The sequence below is a fragment of the Phyllopteryx taeniolatus genome, chromosome 9 (genome assembly GCF_024500385.1).
Source record: "Phyllopteryx taeniolatus isolate TA_2022b chromosome 9, UOR_Ptae_1.2, whole genome shotgun sequence".
Classification (NCBI taxonomy): Eukaryota; Metazoa; Chordata; class Actinopteri; order Syngnathiformes; family Syngnathidae; genus Phyllopteryx; species Phyllopteryx taeniolatus.
Genome location: NC_084510.1, coordinates 14,551,382 through 14,574,479, shown reverse-complemented (window position 1 = coordinate 14,574,479; position 23,098 = coordinate 14,551,382). Strand labels below are relative to the sequence as shown.

At 40.7% G+C, this 23,098-nt stretch overlaps 3 protein-coding genes across 6 annotated transcripts; 2 read left to right on the top strand and 1 right to left on the bottom strand.

Moving 5' to 3' along the window:
* The first annotated feature begins 21 nt into the window (after positions 1-21).
* Positions 22-6,171, top strand: LOC133483249 (axonemal dynein light intermediate polypeptide 1-like). Its single transcript, XM_061784186.1, has 6 exons — positions 22-299; positions 1,109-1,248; positions 1,315-1,484; positions 1,552-1,730; positions 3,603-3,767; positions 3,846-6,171. The coding sequence occupies exons 1-6, from the start codon at positions 219-221 to the stop codon at positions 3,879-3,881; spliced, it is 771 nt and encodes a 256-aa protein (XP_061640170.1). The 5' UTR covers positions 22-218; the 3' UTR covers positions 3,882-6,171.
* A 112-nt stretch (positions 6,172-6,283) lies between these two features.
* b3galt6 (UDP-Gal:betaGal beta 1,3-galactosyltransferase polypeptide 6) lies at positions 6,284-14,045 on the bottom strand. 4 transcript variants are annotated; one of them, XM_061784183.1, is made up of 3 exons: positions 13,925-14,045; positions 13,486-13,599; positions 6,284-9,333 (listed from the first exon to the last, which is right to left on the bottom strand). In XM_061784183.1, exon 3 carries the CDS (start codon positions 9,321-9,323, stop codon positions 8,310-8,312), a length of 1,014 nt encoding a protein of 337 aa, XP_061640167.1. In that variant the 5' UTR covers positions 9,324-9,333; positions 13,486-13,599; positions 13,925-14,045; the 3' UTR covers positions 6,284-8,309. The 4 variants fall into 4 exon arrangements, with proteins under 4 accessions (XP_061640167.1, XP_061640168.1, XP_061640169.1 ...); XM_061784184.1 differs by having other exon boundaries at positions 13,486-13,627; positions 13,925-14,043; XM_061784185.1 differs by lacking the exon at positions 13,925-14,045 and adding an exon at positions 13,880-13,902.
* Positions 13,997-23,096, top strand: LOC133483246 (dnaJ homolog subfamily C member 16-like). Its single transcript, XM_061784181.1, has 15 exons — positions 13,997-14,184; positions 14,310-14,376; positions 14,835-14,980; positions 15,410-15,585; positions 15,928-16,112; positions 16,647-16,751; positions 16,897-17,055; positions 17,538-17,668; positions 17,797-17,974; positions 18,248-18,430; positions 18,505-18,581; positions 19,444-19,524; positions 19,629-19,706; positions 20,121-20,291; positions 21,120-23,096. Exons 1-15 carry the CDS (start codon positions 13,997-13,999, stop codon positions 21,607-21,609), a joined length of 2,415 nt encoding a protein of 804 aa, XP_061640165.1. The 3' UTR covers positions 21,610-23,096.
* The last annotated feature ends 2 nt before the right edge of the window (positions 23,097-23,098 follow it).

Here is a 23,098-nt window from a genome sequence, read left to right as displayed (position 1 = left end):
TTTTAACACGCCGTCAATGACACGTGATGACGTCACATTCCCTGACGTATTCACCAGTGGCAAGATTACAAATAGTAAACAACACTTGTAACTCAGTTTGGTGTAATGTAATTCTTTAAAAGTGGCCCAGCGGGGACGCTAAAAAAACGAGAGATGGGATGGCTCTTCGGGAATTTCTTCTGTAAATATAAAAATTCAAATGTTTTTTGGAGAGCACAATGAATGCACCCGCCGAATCTCTCCTCAAATACGATCGACCAATTTTAGTTCCAAAAAGTGCTGATAAAAAATCGGCAAAGGTGAGTAGTGCCTCAATGATGGTGTCAAAACTGAACGTTGTTATCTTTGTAAAGGCAGGCCTCCATCCATTCATTTTCCGTACCGCTTATCCTCACTCGGGTCGCGGTGCTGGACTATGGGCGAGAGGCGGTTTACACCCTCAACCGGTCGCCAGCCAATCGCAGGGCACCATTCGCACTCATATTCACACTTTAGAGTCTCCAATTAACCTACTATGCATGTTTTTGGATGTGGGAGGGAACCGGAGTACCCGGGGGAAATCCACGCAGGCACGGGAAGAACATGCAAACGGAAAAGTTAGCCAGTCATTAGCCAATAGCAAAGCCAATGTCCCCTATACAGTATAGGGTCGGGGGTGGCAAGACAACTATGTAACCATCCCAAAGATTTACCCATCAAGATCACTGTTATGTGAGCACAGTCATCCAGAAGGTTCTGTCATGATGGACGATTGATAGCCATACTGACTGATATACTGTATTTAAAAGAAAAATAATCAATTCATAACTTGATTTCTAATGATTACATTTTTCACAATACATTCGCAATATACAAAGCATACTGTATGCAGTAGCTATTCTCTTGTGAGTCTCTATCATTCCAGCCCTAGCTCCTATTGTAACTGGTTTTTAAACCTGGGTCAGCAGGATTTTGGTTCCTCACAACAGCACCAGTTTTCCTGCCTCTGAACTAGTTCATGATCTAAACACAAAAATCTGCTGCAAGTTTGGGCATTAGCACTGTAACGGCTTCGGTGTGAACCTGGCTCAGAGTCGCTAAAGTGAATAGAAAACATTTATCACCTCAGGGACAACCTGCAAAAGTGCTCAAGTCAAAACCTCAGCAGCATGCAGACTCTTTGCCAGGTCCTCGTAAATCCATAACAGCCACATTTGATGACATCAGGCAGAAAAATGAGGACATTCTCAACTTCATGTTTCCACCCAGGTATCCAAATTGATCTTCAGTCAGTGTCACTACACAGCGTTATTCATTGTTGTTTCCCCGTGCCAGGAGATGGGAGGAAGCGAACAGAGAGTGGGTGCAGAGAGTGTGTAATGAACCATCCACTCGAGTGGATGTGGTGAACCTAGAGGAAGAACTAGACAAAAAGCTGCTGCAAATGCGTGCCATGGAGACTGGAATCTGCCCCCTGAGAAGGCAGTTATACACCGAGTGCTTTGGTAAGGACTCTTGATGCCTAAACTTCTGTTAGTTGTGTGCCAGTTTTATATCTACTTTCGTCATTAGATGAGCTGATCAGACAAGTGGTCCTCATTTGTGCTTCGAGGGGTCTCTTGTTGCTGCGGATAAGAGACGAGATCCAGATGACCATTGCTGCCTATCAGACGTTCTACGAGAGTAGTATGGTTTTTGGCATGAGAAAAGCTCTGCATGATGAACAGGATAAGGTGGCCCTGAAGAACAGAGTAAGACTGGATAACTACACTACACCGGAAGTTGAGAACATTCAGCTTTTGGATGAAATTTCAGGATGAGTCTAAAATGGACTATAACCTTTAAAGGTGAATTTAATTTGACCATCTCAGAATTTTGGATACATAAAGCAGCCCTATGGGGGGGGGGGGGGGGGGGGGGGCACAAGCCAGTGCAAACTGTAGTCTGGTCCCAAGCCCGGATAAATGCATAGGGTTGCATCAGGAAGCGGCTTCCGGATTAACACTTTGCCAAACAAATATGAGCGTTCATCTAAAGAATTCCATACCGGATCGGTGTCCCGGGTTAACGACGTCCGCCCCCAGGACGGTTAACCTGCAGGGCGCCGGTGGAAATTCAGCTAGTGTGGGTCGAAGACGATAGAGAGTTGGAAAGCGGGTTCTTAGGCAGAAAGAGAAGAGGAAAGCACAGAGCCTAGAATTCATTGTGGGGACTATTAATATTGGGACTATGACATGAAAATCTCAGGAGTTGGTTCACATGATGATTAGGAGAAAGGTTGATATATTGTGTGTCCAGGAGACAAGGTGGAAAGGCAATAAGGCTAGAAGTTTAGGGGCAGGGTTTAAATTATTTTACCACGGTGTAGATGGGAAGAGAAATGAAATAGGGGTTATTTTAAAAGAAGAGTTAGCTAAGAATGTCTTGGAGGTGAAAAGAGTATCAGATCGAGTGATGAGGCTGAAACTTGAAATCGACGGTGTTATGTATAATGTGATTAACGGCTATGCCCCACAGGTAGGATGTGACTAGAGACTTTAAATAGTTGGGGTCAACAGTCCAGAGCAATGGTGAGTGTGGTAAGGAAGTGAAGAAACGGGTCCAAGCAGGTTGGAACGGGTGGAGGAAGGTGTCAGGTGTGCTGTGTGACAGAAGAGTCTCTGCTAGGATGAAGGGATAAGTTTATAAGACAGTGGCGAGGCTAGGCCGTGATGTACGGATTGGAGACATTGTCACCGAAGAGACAACAGGAAGCAAAGCTGGAGGTGGCGGAAATGAAGATATTGAGGTTCGGTCTAGGAGTGACCAAGTTACATGTTTTGGAGACAAAGTTAGACAGAGCAGACTTCGATGGTTTGGACATGTCCAGAAGAGAGATAGTGAGTATATTGGTAGAAGGGTGATGAGGATGGAGCTGCCAGGCAAGAGAGCTAGAGGAAGACCAAAGAGAAGGTTGATGGCTGTCGTGAGGGACATGAGGGCAGTTGGTGGATGCAGGAGATAGGCTGAGATGGAAAAGGATGACATTCTGTAGCGACCCCTAACGGGACAAGCCAAAAGGAAAAGAAGAAGAGACTTTTGGATACGTGTCCAACTGTTCATTGTACTTTTTGCACACTTGCTGTTCTCTAAAAATGACCTGAAAAACAAAATTAACAATGTTTGATCCATTAGTCGACTAATATAGTCCCCTTCATCATGCAATTCACATTTCAACATCATGAGACCAAGATAACACCTCTGGCGAGGCTTCAAACAGGATGTTTTCACAGGAAAGTGGCCACTGAGCTCAGTGTCACCAGCAGTGTCATCGTCAGGTTGCAAGAGCGATACAGACACTGAAAGAGTCACAGAAAGGCATAGACGTCCCCTGTTGTGGATTTTGCCATTCAGCTCCTTGTGAGAGAACAAGTTGTGCAAAAATACTGAAACATTGAATAGTAGCACATGTGCATTCAAATTTTACAGGTCACATTCAGTTAACCCGTAACGTATAGTATATAACGTATAGTGCATTTTAGGTTTATCATGAAATTTCACCCAGAAGCAGAATATTACAAACTTTTAGTGAGTAGTTTTATCAGTAGATTTACCTGTATTTATCCGTTTTGTCTCTTGTGTAGATTTCTGATTTGGAAAATTTAAAAGAGGAGCTGAAAGAGCAATTGGATCACCAAAGAAAGAAATGTGTGGAAGTGGAAAAAATGGCAGCTGAAAAACAGCAGGCGCAGGAAAAGAAGCACACGGAGGAGATTCAGACCCTGAGGAAAAACAACCAGCAGCTCAAGGTCATCACGATAACACAGCAACAGTAATGTTGTCTTGTAACTGTGTGGCTTATTTTCAGATTCTTGTGTGTCCTTTAGATCCAACTGGAGGGTTTCTTCACAACAAAGAAGTAACTTCACCGACATGGATTGAATTGTACCAGCGCAATGCTGAACATCACTAAATTTCTGTTTTGAGGGTGTTGCACTTGTGAAGTTACGTAGCTCTAAAGTTAAAAAGGTGAAAGTTAATTATCAACGTAAGATGACGACGACTGACCTGATGAGTTTATCACAGCTTTCCACCTTTACAATACTTTTTAAGGTGTTGCAGTACATGAGTTTTGCATTAGCATTATTCGTGCACCTGTATAGAGACAATGTGGCCACCTTTTAAAAATGAGCAATGACAGAATTTACAGTCCCCTCCAAAAGTATTTGAACGGCAAGGTCAATTCCTTTGTTTTTGTTGTAAACTGAAGACATATGCGTTTCAGATCAAAACATGAATATGAGACAAAATTTCAGAATTCCAGCTTTTATTTAATATTTACATCTCGATGTGTTCAACAACTCTGGACAGAGGACCTTTTGTTTGAAGCCACCCACTTTGCAAGTGAGCAAATGTATTGAAATTAACTTAAAGTGAATAAATTAATATTTGGTGGTATAACCCTTACTTGCAATAATTGAATCAAGCCTGCGACCCCTTGACTTCACCAGACTGTTGCATTCTTTATTTAAAATGCTTTTCCATGCCTTAACTGCAGCCTCTTTCTGTTCTTGTTTGTTTCTGGGGCGGTTCTCCCTTCAGTCTCCTCTTCAGGAGGTAAAAAGCATGCTCTATTGGGTTAAGGTCTGGTGATTGACTTGGCCAGTCTAAAGCCTTCCACTTTTCTCTCGAAGTCTTCTTCGAACACTGGATTGTGATACCTTCACCCCTGCCCTGTGGAGGTTGGCAGTGATGTCACTTACTGTTGTCTGTGGGTGCTTCTTCACAGCTCTCACAGCTGTCATCAACTGCTGTTGATACCCTTGGCTAACCTGTTCGATGTCTGTTGCTCAGTACACCAGTAGTTTCTTTCTTTTTCAGGACATTCCATATTGTTGTATTGGCTATGACCAATGTTTGTGCAACAGCTCTGATCGATTTTCCCTCTTCTCTCGGCTTCAAAATAGTCTGCGTTTCTCCCGTAGACAGCTGTCTGGTTTTCATGTTTGCTTAACAGCAAATGCAGTTTTCACAGGTGAAACCGAAAGCCAAAAACAAGCATCAATCTAAAAGGCAACACCTGAGCAACTACAAACACCCAGTTCCAATACTTTTGCTCACTTGAAAAGTGGGTGGCTTCAAACAAAAGGTGCTCTGTCCTGAGTTGTTTAACACATCTGGATGTAAATACCATGAAATAAAAGATGAAATTATGAACCTTTGTCTCATATTCATCTTTTAATCTGAAACCCAAATCTCTACAATATACAGCAAAAACAAAGGAATTGACTTTGCCGTTCCAATACTTTTGGAGGGGACTGTATGAGCGTAGATTCAAAACCACTTTTACAAGAAACGAATACTGTGATAATAGTAATCGATGAATCTGACCAACATATGTTGCTCCTCATTTACACATACAGTTGAAACCAGAAGTTTACATACATATATAAAAGTACATAGTATTGATTTGTTTGTCTGACATCAAATCAGACTAAACTTTTCCTGTTTTAGGTCAATTAGGATTACCAAAATTACTGTTACTACTGTTAATACTTCTATTTGCTAAATGCAGAATAATGGGGATTTATTTTTTTAAGATACATTTTCATTACTTTTTTTCAGTCAGAAGCATATATATCAGTGAGAAGTGTATTTTTATAATGTATGTAAACATCTGATTTTAACCTTTTAACAATCCAAGCAACGTTTACCTCGTCTGAATGATTCTTATTTGCATCTTTCCCTCAGACTCATGTTCTCTTTTGATGATGACTTTGCGACACACATTTTTTTGTGACTAAAACTACGTAATTGGATACAGAGCCTTATTCAGCAGTTGTAGCTGTCACTTTGATGCTGTCTTTTCCAGTAACAATGAGTAACAGTAACAATGAGTAACGAGTAAATATTACCATAAATCAATCTTCTTGTGTTATTCACAAACATTGATTTTATACATACTCTATATTCAAATGGAAGTTTCCAGATTTCCTTTGCTACAATTTATGTTCATTTTAAAACGTTTTACTAAACATTTAGCTCAAACATGTCCTGGAATCTTTTTGCGTCACCTATTCTGTGTGAGCTCTACCTTGTACATATTTTAAAACATGTTTTTACACCTACATTTCCCTTTGTTAATGAACTGACTTCCATCATTTTTATTGTGTCAAAGGTGACCTTCACTGTGCACAATTGTACCTATACAAATAAAATGCATTTTTTGATATTACTAAAACTGGTTGATTCATTTTTGCAAAACATCTTGTACCATGTAATTGATGCTGCAAATGTATAAACCACCTTGAAAGCGAATACATGAGACCGTATCACATAGTTTTAATAACTTAAACCAGGGTGGATGACATTGTACAATGAACAGTATCACAGTTTTAATAACTTATCCAGGGTGGATGACATTGTACAATTAAAAAAACAAAACTTGTAATACAGTAATACAAAACAGTAATAAATCTGTCACACCATCACCCACTCTACTGTAACAGTAAGATGTTTTGTGAGGGTGAGGTCAACTTGGAAAACATCAGAATAGATGAAAAAAAATCACCAAGGAAAGGTGACCTGCTGGCAAAGCTGTGGTCTTGTTGAGAACATTCGAACACTGCTGCACTGTAGAGACATGTTGACTTGATCTGTCCATTGTCATCTCACACACACACACTCACACACACACGCGAGTTATCTCATGAAGAAACACGAAGGCTTGCTGAACAAAACACATTCAACCGTTTTCACTTTCACACACTGTGCAATTCCACGTGCAGGAAACCTTATATACCGTTACCGTTATATCGGACTTATGGAAATACAAATTCACTGTGCCCGCCAATATGCCGGTATAACAACTAGTGTGCTTACAGCAATAATAAATTAACAATAAATATAAATTTAAAACATTATTTTACGACATAAAACATAATTTAATAATATAACCTCCTAAATTCAAAGTGTGTACAAATGTTTGGAAGAGGTTCAACAGGAGAAAATAAAGATAATATATAACACAGCTGACAGTACCGACATACACGAGGCTGAAGGCTTCTATTCAAGGCCAAAATTGATTTTCAATTCTAAATATCACCATATGAAACACTAGTTGTGCAAAACTAATCTTTGATTATTTTTTTTAACTGAAAAGCAACTCCCCTAGCATTTGTGCATGAATGCTGAGGGATGCTTTTGTTAAAATACCAAAGAAATAAGGACATTTGTTGACACTTGACAGCAAATCAGAGGAATCCAGACACAGTAACATGACATTCTGCCCCCTATTGGCCGTGAGCAGTATTGGGATGACAACAACAGAGCAATTTTATTGAAAGCCATTTATGTATTAATTCGATATCCTTGATACACAGCTTAAACGGGGAGGCAAAACTTGGTAGGTAGTAGAATTTTATAACATGACTACTGACTAGTAGCATGCAGTTGTCAGTTTTGCCTCATTATGAACATGTATGCCAAAGTTGTCCAACTAAGTGACGAAAAAGAATGTACTAGTACATGGACCTTAAACTGCATATCAAGGATATCAAATAATTGCTTACCACAGTATTTGAATCATTACTGTGAATCCCTGTCTTTCAGCACTACCGTATTTCCTCATATTATAGTGAGCAAGGGTGTTTTTAAAATTAGTATTTTTACTAAACAACAAGAGTACCAAGTGTATATTAGTTGTGAGGGATTTGTTTGGGGTGCCTTTATTTGTAGAAATGCATTTCTACAATATAAAACATTTTTTTAAAGTCCACAAATAACATCAAATTAAAATTTCATTATTATATTTAATTTAAAAGTCTACATCACTCACTAAAGGGTAGCCCTGCTATTTTCTGGAAAATTCTTGGTTGTGTTTGTCCAGCATAGTATAAATCCACTCTAAAATTTAACTATCATCTGTTATTTGTAGGAAGGGAAGGAGCTATCAATCTGGAGTGTGGTGTTTGTTTATTTACATGCCCAAGGATCAAAAGCAGCACAGCGAGGCCACTTTGTGAGGAAATACGGTGGTCAGATTTAACCAGGATCTACTTCCAGATAAAGGAAAATATAATTTGTAGAAACAGGGAAATGCCTTAAAAAAGAATAGCATTTAAAGATAAAAAATACTATGTGCTTTGATCAAACAAATCTCACAAAATTGGAAACGCTTGTTTCCATTTCCACAAATATTCTCCATTTTCATCCACTCAGATCAAATCCAAGCATTTGGTGATATATGAGGAGAACACAAATTCCAATAGGGCTTGTAGTGTAAAACTGAGGAAAGACTTTACAGTAGTAGGAATTGGACATCGACTTCAGCTAAGTGACAAAGAGATAAATTAAGGGATGCCCTCCTTCCTTTGGCAGCACTGTGAGGGGGGCACACCCCAGTCATACACATATGAGAGTCGCAGCTTGACTTCCTCCTTACACAGCCTACCATCACGCTGCAGCATCTGGTGCTTTTCCAGCATGTCCTCCAGACTTTGCTTATGTGTCACCAAGTATTTATTGTTGCAACCGCGGGATTTATACTCTGTGTCAAAGCGCGGGTCGTGCGTTCGCCGAACATCCACCGGAGCCAGCCAGGCACCCAAAGACACATCTTCACTCTGCCATATCTTTAAGTAGTCTGCATTGAGATGCACATATCGTACCAGGTCAGATGACAAGATGTAGCCGCCGCCCAGTGCGTACGGGAGGTAATAGTCACAGAGCTCCCAAGAGCTTTCCCGCCACTTCCCGGCTGTCTTGACTCGCCCTCGGCCCGAGAAGAAGCCCCAGTATAAGCGAGTGGGCTCTTTCCCTCGCAGCTCCTCTTTAAGGAGGTCCAACCGAGCGAATGTGTCATCATCTGCTTTGAACACAAATTTGAAGTCAACATTGTGGTCCAACCAGGAGTACATGTGCAGTAACTTCATTGTCAAGTTCTCATAAGAATCTTTCAAGTCAGGCAGTAAGAGCAGATCTTTGTGCCGTCCTTGTTCTACATTGAGGTTCTGAAGGTCTTCGTTGGAAAGCCCTAGAGTTCCTACTACAAACATGGCCAAAACATCAGAGACCCTCTTGGACAGCCATGTGCTCCGGATGATACTCCTGCGCTCAGTATACTTGGGCCCTGTTGTTATGAGGACTACGAGGAATGCTGACACGTCTTTGGACGGGGCGGATCGGTCATGCTGCTCCGGATGTGAAGCGCTGGCGCGGGGGGCTAAGCCCGGTGGATCTGCATGACCCTGCTTCAGGGTTTCGGAGGTACATTTAGCCAAGAAGACAAGAACCACAGCAAAGGTGCACACAGTGCAGAGGAACAATGCAGTCTTGTGGCGGCACACTAGACGTACCAAATTCATGGTGTTGAGCCTGTCATACAGAGGGGGGAAAAATGTGTTCAATCAAAACTTACAAAATAATTAATTAAAATTGTGAGTGGATCAAAGCAGCCACATGCAAACAAAATATATCTAAAGTGTTCCGGCACATATATCCTCACGTTAGCAACATTCTTATTCCCTGCACAGGGGAGGGAAGAGAGCCAGAGGGTTTTAACCTGATAATACACAAATCAAAAAAATCTAATCTGATCAATCAAATCTATCTGTCAGCTTGTCTGTCTATCTATCTCTGTTAGGATTTGAAAGTCCTGACTACAAATAATAATGAGATTGGTTGCTGTTCAAAATGTCAGCACATTTTAAAAATATTTGTAAAATACGCACATTGTATGCATAGTTTTGTGAATATTTATGAAATATTAACTGTAAATAATGTAATGACTGCTTAGTATTTGGTTTAAAATTTAGATTTTCTAATTATAAGTATCACAAAGCAGCAGTAATTACTTTTCACTTATGCTGAATACACAATAGCATGTGTTGCGCAGACTACATAATCGCTACAAACACAGACATAGCTTCTGTAAAGCTGAAATTCATGGTGGCATTCAAAGTATACTACTCAATTATAACCAACGCTGATTATGATTCTTTTTAACGCATTGTACAAATGCATTAAATGTACACATTTTGGGATGTAACACATTTATTCAATCGGCATTGTAAGATAGCTATGTGCAGAATCGCTAACTGTTTCTGCGTTAATGTTTTAAGTAACAGCAGCAAAGCATTTCTTTTGACTTTAGTAAATAGCCGCTCAGCTCGTTACAGAGGAAGCTACGTCTACGTGCAGTATTTTTGACTTCATTTCCGCGCTTGGTATTTCTAGCTATTGTGCTACGTATGCACCAGCTACATTAAGCTAAGTTGGTTGGTCGTTTTTATTTACCTGAGCAGTAAAGTGGCCCTTTCGTGAATAGTCGAGCCGCAGCAGGCCGTGCAGCTTTGCAAAGCTAACGTTGGCGACTCTCTCCACAAAAAGCAAAATCACACATCGTGCGTAAATTGGCTGAAGACAGCGCCAAAGGCGGAAAAATAATGCTTTAAACTAGTACAGCCAGTAGAGAGCCAGAATGTAGATGTTTTTATTCCCCCCCCTCGTAATAATGAGGCAGGCGGGGATGGAGTGGAAGCCGGAAACGTAGCCTCCGAAAAGAGAAACATGACAACACAAATACAAAATAGGTCTTATGAGTATGTGCTTTAACATTTAGGTTTGTGTATTATGACAAAGACACATATTTCTGTCTTTAGACAAAACAGAAATCGAAAGGATGCAGAATAAAGTGCAAAAGTAGCAAATTGCGCATAAGCTTCAACTGGACTCAATATGCTATATGGAGAAAGGCCATTTCTGCTTATTCACCATAGACATACTCAACGTCACCGCCATATTGGATGTGGAGAAGTGGAGCTCTTTGTGAAGCTGCCTCATTCATTTGTTGCTGGGGTATAACCCGTACATGTCCGTGAAGGTACATTTAATCAAACATATAACTATTACTGTCACCTAAATACAATAAAACAAACTCATTTTACTCTTGGAAAGATTAAGCTCATTATTTCATTATCATTAACCCATCCACCATCCATTTTCTGTACTACTTCTCCTCATTAGGGTCGCAGGCGTGCTGGAGCCTATCCCAGCTATCTTCGGGCGAGAGGCGGGGTACAACCTGAACTGGTCGCCAGCCAATTACAGGGCACATAGAAACAAACAACCATTGGGACTCACTTTCACACTTAAGGGCAATTTAGAGTCGTCAATCAACCACCACGCGTGTTTTTTGGGATGGGGGAGGAACTCCACACAGGCGGGGTCTCGTATTTGAACCCCGGTCCTCAGAACTGTGTGGCAGATGTGCTAACCAGTCGTCACCGTGCCGCCATACCCCGTACACTCAAAACTAAACCTCCTGTGATTTAGACTGAGCAATGCATTTGATCATGATAACATCATGTCGCAAACACAATTTGCTGCAATGTCTTTCCAATTCGTGGATTGTTCTTAGTTGCTTAGCTGATTTGTCTCCATCTATGTAAGTTTCCCAAAGATAAATGATAAAGGGCTGAGAAAGGGGTGGGAATCAAGAGGAAACAATGTCAGAAGAGAAGGGTTGTATGCTTGTCCATCTCCAGTGATTGCCAGTATTATAGCCAGTATCTCGCCCAGAGTCAGCTGGGATAAGCGCCAGCAGGCCGGTGACCTTAGTGAGGATAAGCGGTACAGAAAATGGATGGATTTCAATATTTAACATCCCATTACCAGTGTTAACATACATTGTTAGCTACAGTGTGTACGGAAAGTATTCAGACCCCCTTAAATTGGTCACTCTTTTTTATATTGCAGCCATTTGCTAAAATCATTTAAGTTGTTTTTTTTCCCTCGTTAATGTACACACAGCACCCCATATTGACAGAAAAAACGGAATTGTTGAAATTCTTTATTAAAAAAGAAAAACTGAAATATCAGTATTCAGACCCTTTGCTCAGTATTTAGTAGAAGCACCCTTTTGAGGTAATACAGCCATGACTCTTTTAGGGAATGATGCAACAAGTTTTCACACCTGGATTTGGGGATCCTCTGCCATTCCTCCTTGCAGATCCTCTCCAGTTCTGTCAGCTTGGATGGTTGGTGGGCAGCAGTTTTCAGATCTTTCCAGAGCTGCTCAATTGGGTTTAAGTCAGGGCTCTGGCTGGGCCATTCAAAAACAGTCACGGAGTTGTTCTGAAGCCACTCCATTATTTTAGCTGTGTGCTTAGGGTCATTGTCTTTTTTGAAGGTGAAACATCGGCCCAGTCTGAGGTTCTGAGCATTCTGGAGAAGGTTTTCATCCAGGATATCCCTGTACTTGGCCGCATTAATATTTTCTTCGACTGCAACCAGTCGTCCTGCCCCTGCAGCTGAAAACCACCCCCACAGCATGATGCTGCCACCACCATGCTTCACTGTTGGGACTGTATTGGACAGGTGATGAGCAGTGCCTGGTTTTATCCACATACACCGCTTAGAATTAAGGCCAAAAAGTTCTATCTTGGTCTCATCGGACCAGAGAATCTTATTTCTCACCATCTTGGAGTCCTTCAGGTGTTTTTTAGCAAACTTCATGCAGACTTTCATGTGTCTTGAGGAGAGGCTTCCGTTGGGCCACTCTGCCGTAAAGCCCCGATTGGTGGAGGGCTGCAGTGAAGGTTGACTTTCTAGAACTTTCTCCCATCTCCCGACTGCATCTCTGGAGCTCAGCCACAGTGATCTTTGGTTTCTTCTCTACCTCTCTCACCAAGGCTCTTCTCCCTCAATTGCTCAGTTTGGCCGGACAGCCAGCTCTAGGAAGGGTTCTGATCGTCCCAAACGTCTTCCATTTCAGGATTATGGAGACCACTGTGCTCTTAGGAACCTTAAGTGCAGTTGATATGTTTTTGTAACCTCGGCCAGATCTGTGCCTTGCCACAATTCTGTTTCTGAGCTCTTCAGGCAGTTCTTTTGACCTCATGATTCTCATTTGCTCTGACATGCACTGTGAGCTGTAAGATGTAATATAGACAGGTGTGTGGCTTTCCTAATCAAGTCCAATCAGTATAATCAAACACAGCTGGACTCCAATGAAGGTGTAGAACCATTTTAAGGATGATCAGAAGAAATGGACACCACACGAGTTAAATATGAGTGTCAAAGCAAAGGATCTGAATACTTATATTCAGAAATATGTGATATTTCAGTTTTTCTTTTTTAATAAATCAGCAAAAATTTAAACAATTACGTTTTTTTTTTCAATATGGGGTGCTGTGTGTACATTAATGAGGAAAAAATGAACTTAAATGATTTTAACAAATGGCTGCAATATAATAAAGAGTGAACATTTTAAGGGGGTCTCAAAACGTTCCACACCCACTGTATAAGCACTCTTAAAAAGTGTGTCAGTTTGGTGCTTACCTGTATCATAAACATAAGTAGTAAAGACTAATCATCACATTTAAACTTTGTTTTATATGCCTATCTGTTTCACAAATAGCGTGCGTGCGTGTGTGTGTGTGTGAGTGAATAGGTAGGTTACAGGCGTTACTTTTGTGCAGTTGTGTACTTTGTAGGTTCTCGCTTTATGAAGTTCAGTCCATTTACCTGCATTAGTTTGGATCTCGCCTCTCGCCCGAAATCAGCTGAGATAGGCGTCGGGAGATCTGCCACATCAAATATGGCCGACGCACTGACGTCTCTCAGCAGCAGGCTAACCTGCTAAAGGAGTGGTCACAACATCTGACGTCTGAGCAAAAGATATTCGATATTTAAGTTATTTTTCATGATTCCTTAATTAATATAGATGTAAATATCAGAATTAATTTATATTTCCATAAATGTACAATATAAAATAAACGATGCATTGGGCTTTATTTTGAAATGATTACAGGAAGATCATTCAGCTCATTGCTATGATAATAACAATTTGCTAACATACACCATTAGCCACCAAAATAATGACCTCCGCCTATTAAAACAGCGGAAAGTCTCCATTTACCTTACTCGTGAACGAGTCACCGGTGATTTTAATGTGAGCGCTTACCTTCGCGTATCGATGCCCGAGACGTTGGCTTTAATATCATTACTCGTTAGCGTAGACGAATAGTAATAAGCGATGACTGCTGGGGGGAAGAGCCGACATCCTGGGCCATGCCTACTGGCGCTCGCCATCTTTCTGCTAGTTTTTACTGAGCGTTTAGTGGAAACAACCTCTGGATATGACCCCTATAAAGTCCTGGGTGTCAGCAGGAGTGCGAGCCAAGCAGACGTCAAAAAGGCATATAAGAACCTTGCCAAAGAATGGTGAGTAATATGCAACCCCCAAGTTGACAAAATGACAACTGAACATCTCTGCTTGTTGTCACACAAGCCATTTCAACCCGGTCTTATTGAACGATTTCTAATTTACAGTGTGTTTGCCCCCCCAGGCATCCAGATAAGAATAAAGACCCAAGTGCTGAAGATATGTTCATCAAGGTTTCAAAGTCATATGAGGTATGCGGTATGTTATAGGAAGTGGAAAATTCTGTTGCGTTCTTTCTTGATTTTTGATCCATCCTCCCTCAGCATCAATCACGGTAACGTTTTTATACGAGGTTTGTCAGGGAATTTCAATTGGATTTGTTGAGGGTCTGGAATGTATTTCACCCTTTGAGTGACTGGCATAAATGGAAGCGTCCACACCCCAAAATTATACGAGCATTGCCGGCAACCTAACGAACTAACAAATAGACAAACAAAACACATTATTTTGCACTCTACTGAATTGCTCTTGGAGTTAGATGTGGCAGTTACAGCATTGTCAAAATAATACATCTAATAAGACATGCATCAGACTTTAGCAAAATTACATGGTACATAAAATCCTGTGTCACAACGCATACATTTTTGTGTATGGTACACAATCGCAGTATGTACTAAATAACTTGTATTCTTTCATGTTTTGCACACAGATTTTGTCTAATGAAGAGCGAAGGGCCAACTTTGATCGCTATGGGCAGATAGAAGAAAACGAGCCCTTTGGCCAGTCACAGCATCAACGTTTCCGCAACTTCCAAAACAGCTTCTACTTTGATGAGTCTTTCTTTCATTTCTCCAGGTAATACATGTCCACATTTCTTTAATATCTATCAATTATATTGTCTGCTTGGTGGTATTTAAAGTCAGAAAGTTATGTTGGATCATATTACAGTGATAATTCAAGAATGGCACAAGGGAACCTCAGAGGTTGAAAGTCCATGTCGGAACGCTAGTCAGCCACCAATTCGTATCAAAATATTTTTTTCCAATCCAGTCTAATTTGACAAACTGTTGCCTTCATATAACCTTTATTAACGGTATAGGCACTGTTTTATGTAAGCTTTTAACATTCTTAACTGTCAGTTTTTTGTGCCACTTTAAATCTCGGGGGTTGGGTTAATGAATTAAAAGTTTTGTATTGTGAGCTCAGACTGGACTTTTAGACAATTTCCCGTCTTGTCCTTAAAAAAAAAAAGCAGTCATTATCCTCTCTCTCTCGCTCCTCCAGGTCCAGGGACTTTGCAGACAGCAAGTACTTGCTTCACCACGCTCAGTTTAACAGCGACATTCTTCCAGACACCCACAAGAGGCCGTACCTCATCAAAGTGACCTCAGAGTGGTGCTTTGCCTGCATCCACATGGAACCTGTGTGGAAAGAGACTGTGCAGGAACTCGAGCCACTGGGTGAGGCTAATGCTGATGCCACGACAAAGTTTTTTCCCCTCATCAACATGAGCTCATGTGCTGCTCATTACAATGAATTGAATTATAAATACAGCTGCAACAATTAAGGCTATCTGGGGGGAAAGAGTCCGTAAAAGAGAGAGAATGTCCAAAATGGGTGGTTGGAAATTTGTTAGCGTAGCAGTCCCATTTATCCATTCGTTTTCTGTAACGCTTCTCCTCACAAGGGTCGTGTGTGAGCTGGAGCCTATCCCAGATAACTTTAGCAAGACGTGACCCTTGAATAATATTTTGCTCTCGTGTGTGAGATAAAGCTGAAGTTCATTTGTACTTTTCCACCAGGTGTGGGGATTGGCATTGTGGACCTGGGTTATGAACGTCGTCTGGCAAACCAGTTGGGAGCTCACCGCGCTCCCTCCATCATCGGACTGGTGAACGGTAAAGTGACGTTCTTCCATCAGGCCATCATTCGAGAACACCTGCGACAGTTCGTCGAAGATCTTCTTCCCCAGAAACTGGTGAAAAAGGTGAAAACCCCACAGATACAGTGAACTTCATGTAAGGGTGGCAAAGGGGCGGAAAATGTATTGATGAATCTTAGAAATTCAGCTGAGGTGTGTTGGAAATATTCCCAAGATGGACAATGACAACTATCCATCCAAAAAAAAATTAATAATATATATATATATATATATATATATATATGTATATGAATTGAATAATTCTACCCACTTAAAATGAAAGCACATCCTGTCAATCCTTTGTTTATGCTGTAATAAAAATGATTAAACCTAAAATAAAATAAGAACAATAATAAATAGGGAATGTGACATAAATGTAATAGTTTTTTCAAGTTATTTAAAATGTTTAAATTTTACAGTCTGTTCCCCTTAATTCTCATAAAATCACACGTCCATCAATACCCATATAATACTGCAGTCTTGCGCCCAATCTTCACCCGTTCTTCACCCGTTTGTCTGATAGATAAGCACTAGAATGCATTCATGTGGGAGCTGTGCAAATATGTTACACAATTTTGTGGTTTTTGTTTTGTTCTCCAGATCACTGACGACAACTACAAGCATTTTCTGGACAGCTGGCATGTTGAAAATAAGCCCAGCGTTCTTTTGTTTGACCAGGACTCTAATGTTCCCATTGTCTACAAGGTGAGCCGTGATTTCAGGTTTTCCCCTCATTTTAATTTTTTTTCTTTAGTTATGTACTTCAGTGCCTGTTAATATTTGAAATGTTGTTCTCCTCCTCCTCTCAAATGTATCCAAATTAAAGTGATATCCTCCTTGTGCTCTCTAGTTAACAGCATTTGCCTTCAGAGACTATGTTCATTTCGGTTACATAGACCAGGGCGACACACACAACATTCAGCTTCTGCGGCAGTTCAACATAAATTCATACGCCCCCATCATGCTGCTGTTTAAAGAGGACACCGAAAAGCCAGTGGACATCATCCAGGTACTTTCTACACACACACAGAGGTCTGTGTCATATTAAGGTAGCCAAATTAGATTCAAAAGTCTTTTGCAGTCTTTTATGTTTGGTATTTTGGACATAATGGAGTTCTTAGGCATCAAGTGGCTGCTGAAGTTAGGCCATAGATTGTCATCAGCACGTTGTAACAGACATACACAGAGACTGGAAGAGTTACAGAAAGGCTCAGAGGTGGAAGTCCTTGGAAAATGTATTTGTCGGCTCAAATATCTGTTGGGAATTTTGCCATTCAGCTCCTTGTTAAAGAACAGCAAGTTTTACTGAAACATTGAATAGTTGGACATGTGCATTTAGTTTACCTGTAAAAGTACATTTTAAATTCATCCTGAATGTTTATGTGGAAACTGAATAGCTATAACTTTGAGTAGTGAATAATGCAAACCGTGTCTCGTAGTCTGTCCAAAGCCTTTTTTGTTTTTTTACCTTACACTTGTTCTCTTATCCAGGCTACAGGAATGAAGTGGCAGATCATGCATGAGTTTGTCTCCAACAACAAGTTCCTGCAAGTCCCCCGACTGGTCAACCAGCAGCTGTTTGATGAGCTGTGTCCTGTCAAGCAGTTTCACAGACGGAGGAAGTAAGACGCCAAAGATCTCAGGGAATTTTTCCTGTCCCTACCGCAGCTAAACAAAGACCTTTACACTCCAACCTCTATTTGAATTCTCACATAAAGAAAGCGAATGAAATGAGACCACTTTTTTGCAGGTATTGCGTGCTGCTGATCACCAGCGAAGACAAAGCTTTTCTTCCTCGAAATAAGGCCTTCCTGGACTTTGCCACGTTTAACAACAAAGAGGTGCTACGGTTTGCGTACGTCTACCAGCATCAGCAGCAGCCTCTCTGCCAGGCTCTGCTTCCCAACCAGGCTGTAATCTCCCCTCAGGTCGGTGGCATGTACACACATACAGGCACCTGCACCATTTTTTTGGTGTGCAGTAAAATGTTTTATAATGAGATCATCAAGAAGAACATTCATTAAATTTTTATATAACTCCTATGACTTACTATTTTTTGTGGAAATTGTATGTTATTTAAATTAAATTAAATGAAAACATAAACCTTCAAAACGGACATACTACGAGGTGAAACGTGTCATAAGTGCAGTGCAATTTTCATTAGAAATGTGTTTTTTTTGTTTTTTTTACACCACTGACAGGTGTTTATTCTTGAGAGGCGAAGCCCAGCTGGCAAGGTGCTGTACCGCTCTGTGATTGGTGGGTGGAATGGCAGCGAAGAAGACAAGTACCGCCTCCTTGAGCATCTGGAGCTCCTTCAGAAGGACCCCACCTATCTGACCTCGGATGCCATGTTGCCAGAACTCAACAATGAGATGGCCCCTGTAAGACACAGCACGCACACGCACTGTTTTTCCTAAACTAATATAATAGTTTTAAATCTTCACTCTCTGTTTAGATTTTCCTAATTCAGTGGATTAACACTGCTTGTGATTACATCCATCAAATTTACGATGACCTTCTCTACTCAAACTGGTAAGACAGAATTTTCAAATAGTCTTTATTACATGTGATGATGATACTTTAAACCTCCGCTATTCGTTGGAGATGGGGACCGAGCCCTGCCTCAAAAAGCCATAATTACCCTTTAAAAATGAATTATTTACAGATAATTTAATGTAGAACAATGCACCATCAGTGCATGTGTACATACACATGCAGTGAGGACTCTCCTTCACTTTTTTTTCCTACCAACCAAGGCTGAACTTAGTTCCTGCCCAACATACAAAGATGTTAGTCTCTCAGTGGAGATTTGTAACTTCAGAGGAACCTCGATAAAACTGACTGATAGGGGCGGCGGTCGTCCGTTATAGCCGATTGTCCGGTACCTAAAAGACCCTTTTTTTGTGGCCTTAATGTGGCCTTGTGTTAAATATGAAAAAGCTTGAACATTTTTGAAAAGTTTCAAATTGTATCCAAATTTACCGCTGGTATGCTTTATGTAGACACTATTGACATACTCGTCATAGGCGATATCCTATATCCGTTATATCAGGGTCCGTTTTATCGAGGTTCCACACAAGAACTTGATCTTGTGTGGCATCTTATCAGAATGGTATAGAAAGAGCTAAAAAAGCTAGCAGGCATAGGTTGGTGTATCTGAAATTTCAAAGCTGACTTCAAGCTATTTCTACATTAACCAGGTGGGCGCGCCCTTCTCACATGTTCAACTTTGGCCGTTTTATACATACAGTATATTTGCATACTACATGGTGAAAGAACTGGTTCTTAAGAAGCTTAATACTGATAACTTTTCAATATCAAGGACAAACTAGTATTTTGTTTTGTAGTTACAACAAAGGTCCTTCCAGTAAGATATGATGTGTCTTCTTTCAAGGCGAGAGATGATGCCTATCCTGTCGTTGATCTTCTCAGCTCTTTTTATTCTTTTTGGGACAGTCATCATACAGGCCTTCAGGTGAGAGAGGAAGGTTTCTCCAATACAGTTTACCCGCTGAGTAAAGAGAACTGTTTATGTTGACATGGAGGATTCCCTTTTTTAAATTTATTTATTTATTTTAGCGAACCAGGTGAGACGAAACCCCGGAAACCAACACCAAAAGAGCAACCTCAAACTGAAGATGATGTTACCATTACAAGGTTAATGTAATAAAAACATTAAACGTTAAATCTTTACCTGTACAGGCAATTTTTAAGTTACATAACGCTCTTAATGCTTAAGTATTAAAAGAAGTTAATTGCTGTATATTGCATTGTAAAACTAAAACAAAACAACTACTTATCATGGCACATAGTCTAAAATTCTGTTAGTGGTTCATAAGTGGAGAGGGAGGGTTGCTGAATTCGACAACTACATGCATAATCACACTTTTCAATATTCATGTCATAGAGTAGATGATGGGAAAAAGTTCAGCAAAAAAGTTAAGCATTGTATAATAAGTGTGTGTACCTTAAGGGGGCTTCACTGTAAAGTATGCCTCACTATCCAAGTAATGCCTCTGTACTGTACTGTAACACACACATGTAATATCGCCTTCTCCCTGGTCCATGCAGCCGCCCGCCCAAGAAGGATTTTGTGGAGGTGACGGAGCTGACAGACGTCACGTACACCAGTAACTTGGTCAAACTGCGCCCAGGGCACATCAACGTTGTTCTGGTGCTCACCAACGCCTCTAATAACGCCTTGCTGCGCAAATTTGCCAAGGAGGTCTTTTCTTTTTCTGGGTAAGTTTCAGTCCTTTTTTCTATGCATCTCAGGAATTATAAGCATTGTTGTAAACACATTTGTTATGTGTGGGCATCAATTCATTACATTTGCTATTAACTTCTACTATTTTCAAATGGATCACGCCAGGGGTATCAACCTCATTTCTGTCGTGGCCCTCAGAGGCAAGTTATGACTGTGAAAACCATATAAATGCTATGATCACCTCATCATATTTAAGTATTACATATACACAGTGAGTTGGATTGTTATTATTTACTATATGTTTAAGAACAAATTAAATTTGAAATCAGAAGTCGTGGAAAATAGTGGCAAGCAAATACAGTTTGTAAGTATTACAATTATGTTAAGAACAGATGTGGTGAAAATTAGAGGTATAACGATTAATTGATTAATCGTTTACATCCATTGTTTAACTAACCAAATTAGTTAATCAACCAAATCCTTGGACAGTCTTTTCCTCCCTGTCAACATTTAACATTCTCAGATTTCTGTATTCCTCCGTGAAAGCCGACTGATTAATCAAAATGACATTTGCAAACAACTGCTTTTACTTTGGAAAAAATTATCCACATTTTTTGTCTCTTTTCTGAAATGTTATGTTTTTGATACATTTAAATTTTCATACATTAAATGGATTTGTCAGAGAAACACAAGTTTGTGTGTGCGCATGGACAAAATACTATAATAAATATAGTATGTCTTCCGAAATACTGATTCTGAAAGGAAACTCAGTTGGGCTGTACTGATTCATGTTGAGCACTGCCTATGTTCATCCTAGGGATATTAGGATAAGTTAAGTCATTTGAAACTTTCTTCCACCACAGGACTCAGACTATCCACTTCTCCTTCCTCAATGCTGATAAGCATCGCCACTGGATGCCCTCACTCCTCCGCTCGTGCTCAGGCACATCACGCAGCGTGAGTCATTCCGACGATGATGAGGATTCTTCAGACTACCATGGCCATGTCTTGGCCCTGAATGGCTACAAGAAATACTTTTGCCACTTTAGACCCGTCTTCACCGGGGACGATCTGAGCGATGCATCGTCCGTCTCGATGTTCTCTTCTGAGAGTGGGAGAAAGTCCCGATCCAGGTCTCGGTCTAGCTCAAACTCTCCATCCCGATCCCATTCCAGAGAGGATGGGGCTAGGTCCAAGAGAGGCCCCAGTAGGGCCACAAGCATAGAGGTACACCACAAGCTTGACCGCCTGGGACTGTGGATGGAAAGGCTAATGGAGGGTACGCTGCCTAGATGGCAGGTCCCTTCGTGGCCTTCCCTCCATGCTGCTGAGAATATCCCCACAGAGAGCTGAGCTCGGCGTAACCAAGGTAGTGCTCACCCTTTGTGCTCTTGCTTTCGTTTCAAGTTTACTGCAGAACAGTCTACCATTTGTGAAATTACTATTTAAGATTTATTTGCTCCTCTCCAGAGCTGGCGTGGTGGTCATTTGTTGGTTCCCAACATTTGGGATGCTTTCATATTAATAGCGCAATACTGACCTGTATGTTTTTTGTTTTTTTTTGTTTCTTTCTTTGTTGTTGTTTTTTTTGTGGCGCACCAGGCACAGGAAGTCAATTGCCCAATTAGTGGAAGAAGTGAAAAACCTCCTGCTACTATGGCAAGTGGTATGAGCATTTATTCCATATCCGATTACAGCACTCTCTGTCCTCATTAGTAAGACAATGGAGCACACTAATAGAACAACTCATGCCACTAGTGAGACAAAACTGGGCACTTGTTGACAACTGCATGCTACCAGTACTACTATCCATCCATCCATCCATCCATTTTCCACACCATTATCCTCATTAGGGTCGCGGGCATGCTGGAACCTATCCCAGCTGACTCTGCAAGAGGCGTGGTACACCCTTAACTGGTCGCCTGCTAATCACAGGACACACATAGACAAGCAACCATTCACACTCACATTCACTCCTACGGGCAATTTAGAGTCTTCAATCAACCTACCACGCATGTTTTTGGGATGTGGGAGGAAACCGGAGTGCCCGGAGAAAACCCACGCAGGCACGGGGAGAACATGCAAACTCCACCCTGGCGGGGCCGGGGATTGAACCCCGGTCCTCAGAACTGTGAGGGAGACGCTCTAACCAGTCGTCCTAGTAGAAGACAGTTTTAGAAAAAAAAGTCACTACTAAGACCTAGTCATTCTACTAGTGCATTCTAGTCATTGTGTGCAATTCTCTTACCAGTGAGGACAAAGAGTATTAGTACATGGACTATTCAGTGCACTAGTACAATATAGAATAAATGCTCAAGCGGCTTTCTATGTACCACCAGATGTGATGTGTTTTACTTCTTTCAAGTCATATACAGGTACTAATGCCACATCTGAACGGCCTTTGACACAAGTGCATTGGATTTATTGATTATGACAGCTATCACATTGTTAATCGTGTATGTTAATGAACTAGATGTGGTTAAACATGCTTGAAGGTAAATTCAAAATCTGATCTGCATGACACCTCTTCATGAGTGAAAGAGAGGCAGGCACAGCTGATAGAAGGAATTAAACTAGTTGACATTTTGAAGCCTGAACCTTAAATCCAGTCGATATTTTTTTTTTTGTATTCCAAATGCATGAAATATGGAGGTCGACTACCACAAATAAGCATTTAGTGAGCTTGCACTGGCAACTTGTAGTTTTACCTTCATCTTTTTTAATTATATAATGAAATGAAACCATTTAGTGCTGAAGAAATAGTAGTCTTTTATGGAATTTGATGATATTCAACTTTAAGAGATTGTGTTTTAAAAGTTTATTAAAGTACAATATGCGCATA

Coding starts and splice junctions, on each gene's coding strand:
- LOC133483249 (XM_061784186.1), top strand. CDS start 219: ATGAATGCACCCGCCGAATCTCTCCTCAAATACGATCGACCAATTTTA. Junction 300..1,108: donor CTGATAAAAAATCGGCAAAG/GTGAGTAGTGCC, acceptor TTATCACCTCAG/GGACAACCTGCAAAAGTGCT. Junction 1,485..1,551: donor GTTATACACCGAGTGCTTTG/GTAAGGACTCTT, acceptor TTTCGTCATTAG/ATGAGCTGATCAGACAAGTG.
- b3galt6 (XM_061784183.1), bottom strand. CDS start 9,323: ATGAATTTGGTACGTCTAGTGTGCCGCCACAAGACTGCATTGTTCCTC.
- LOC133483246 (XM_061784181.1), top strand. CDS start 13,997: ATGACTGCTGGGGGGAAGAGCCGACATCCTGGGCCATGCCTACTGGCG. Junction 14,185..14,309: donor AAGAACCTTGCCAAAGAATG/GTGAGTAATATG, acceptor TTGCCCCCCCAG/GCATCCAGATAAGAATAAAG. Junction 14,981..15,409: donor TCTTTCTTTCATTTCTCCAG/GTAATACATGTC, acceptor TCGCTCCTCCAG/GTCCAGGGACTTTGCAGACA.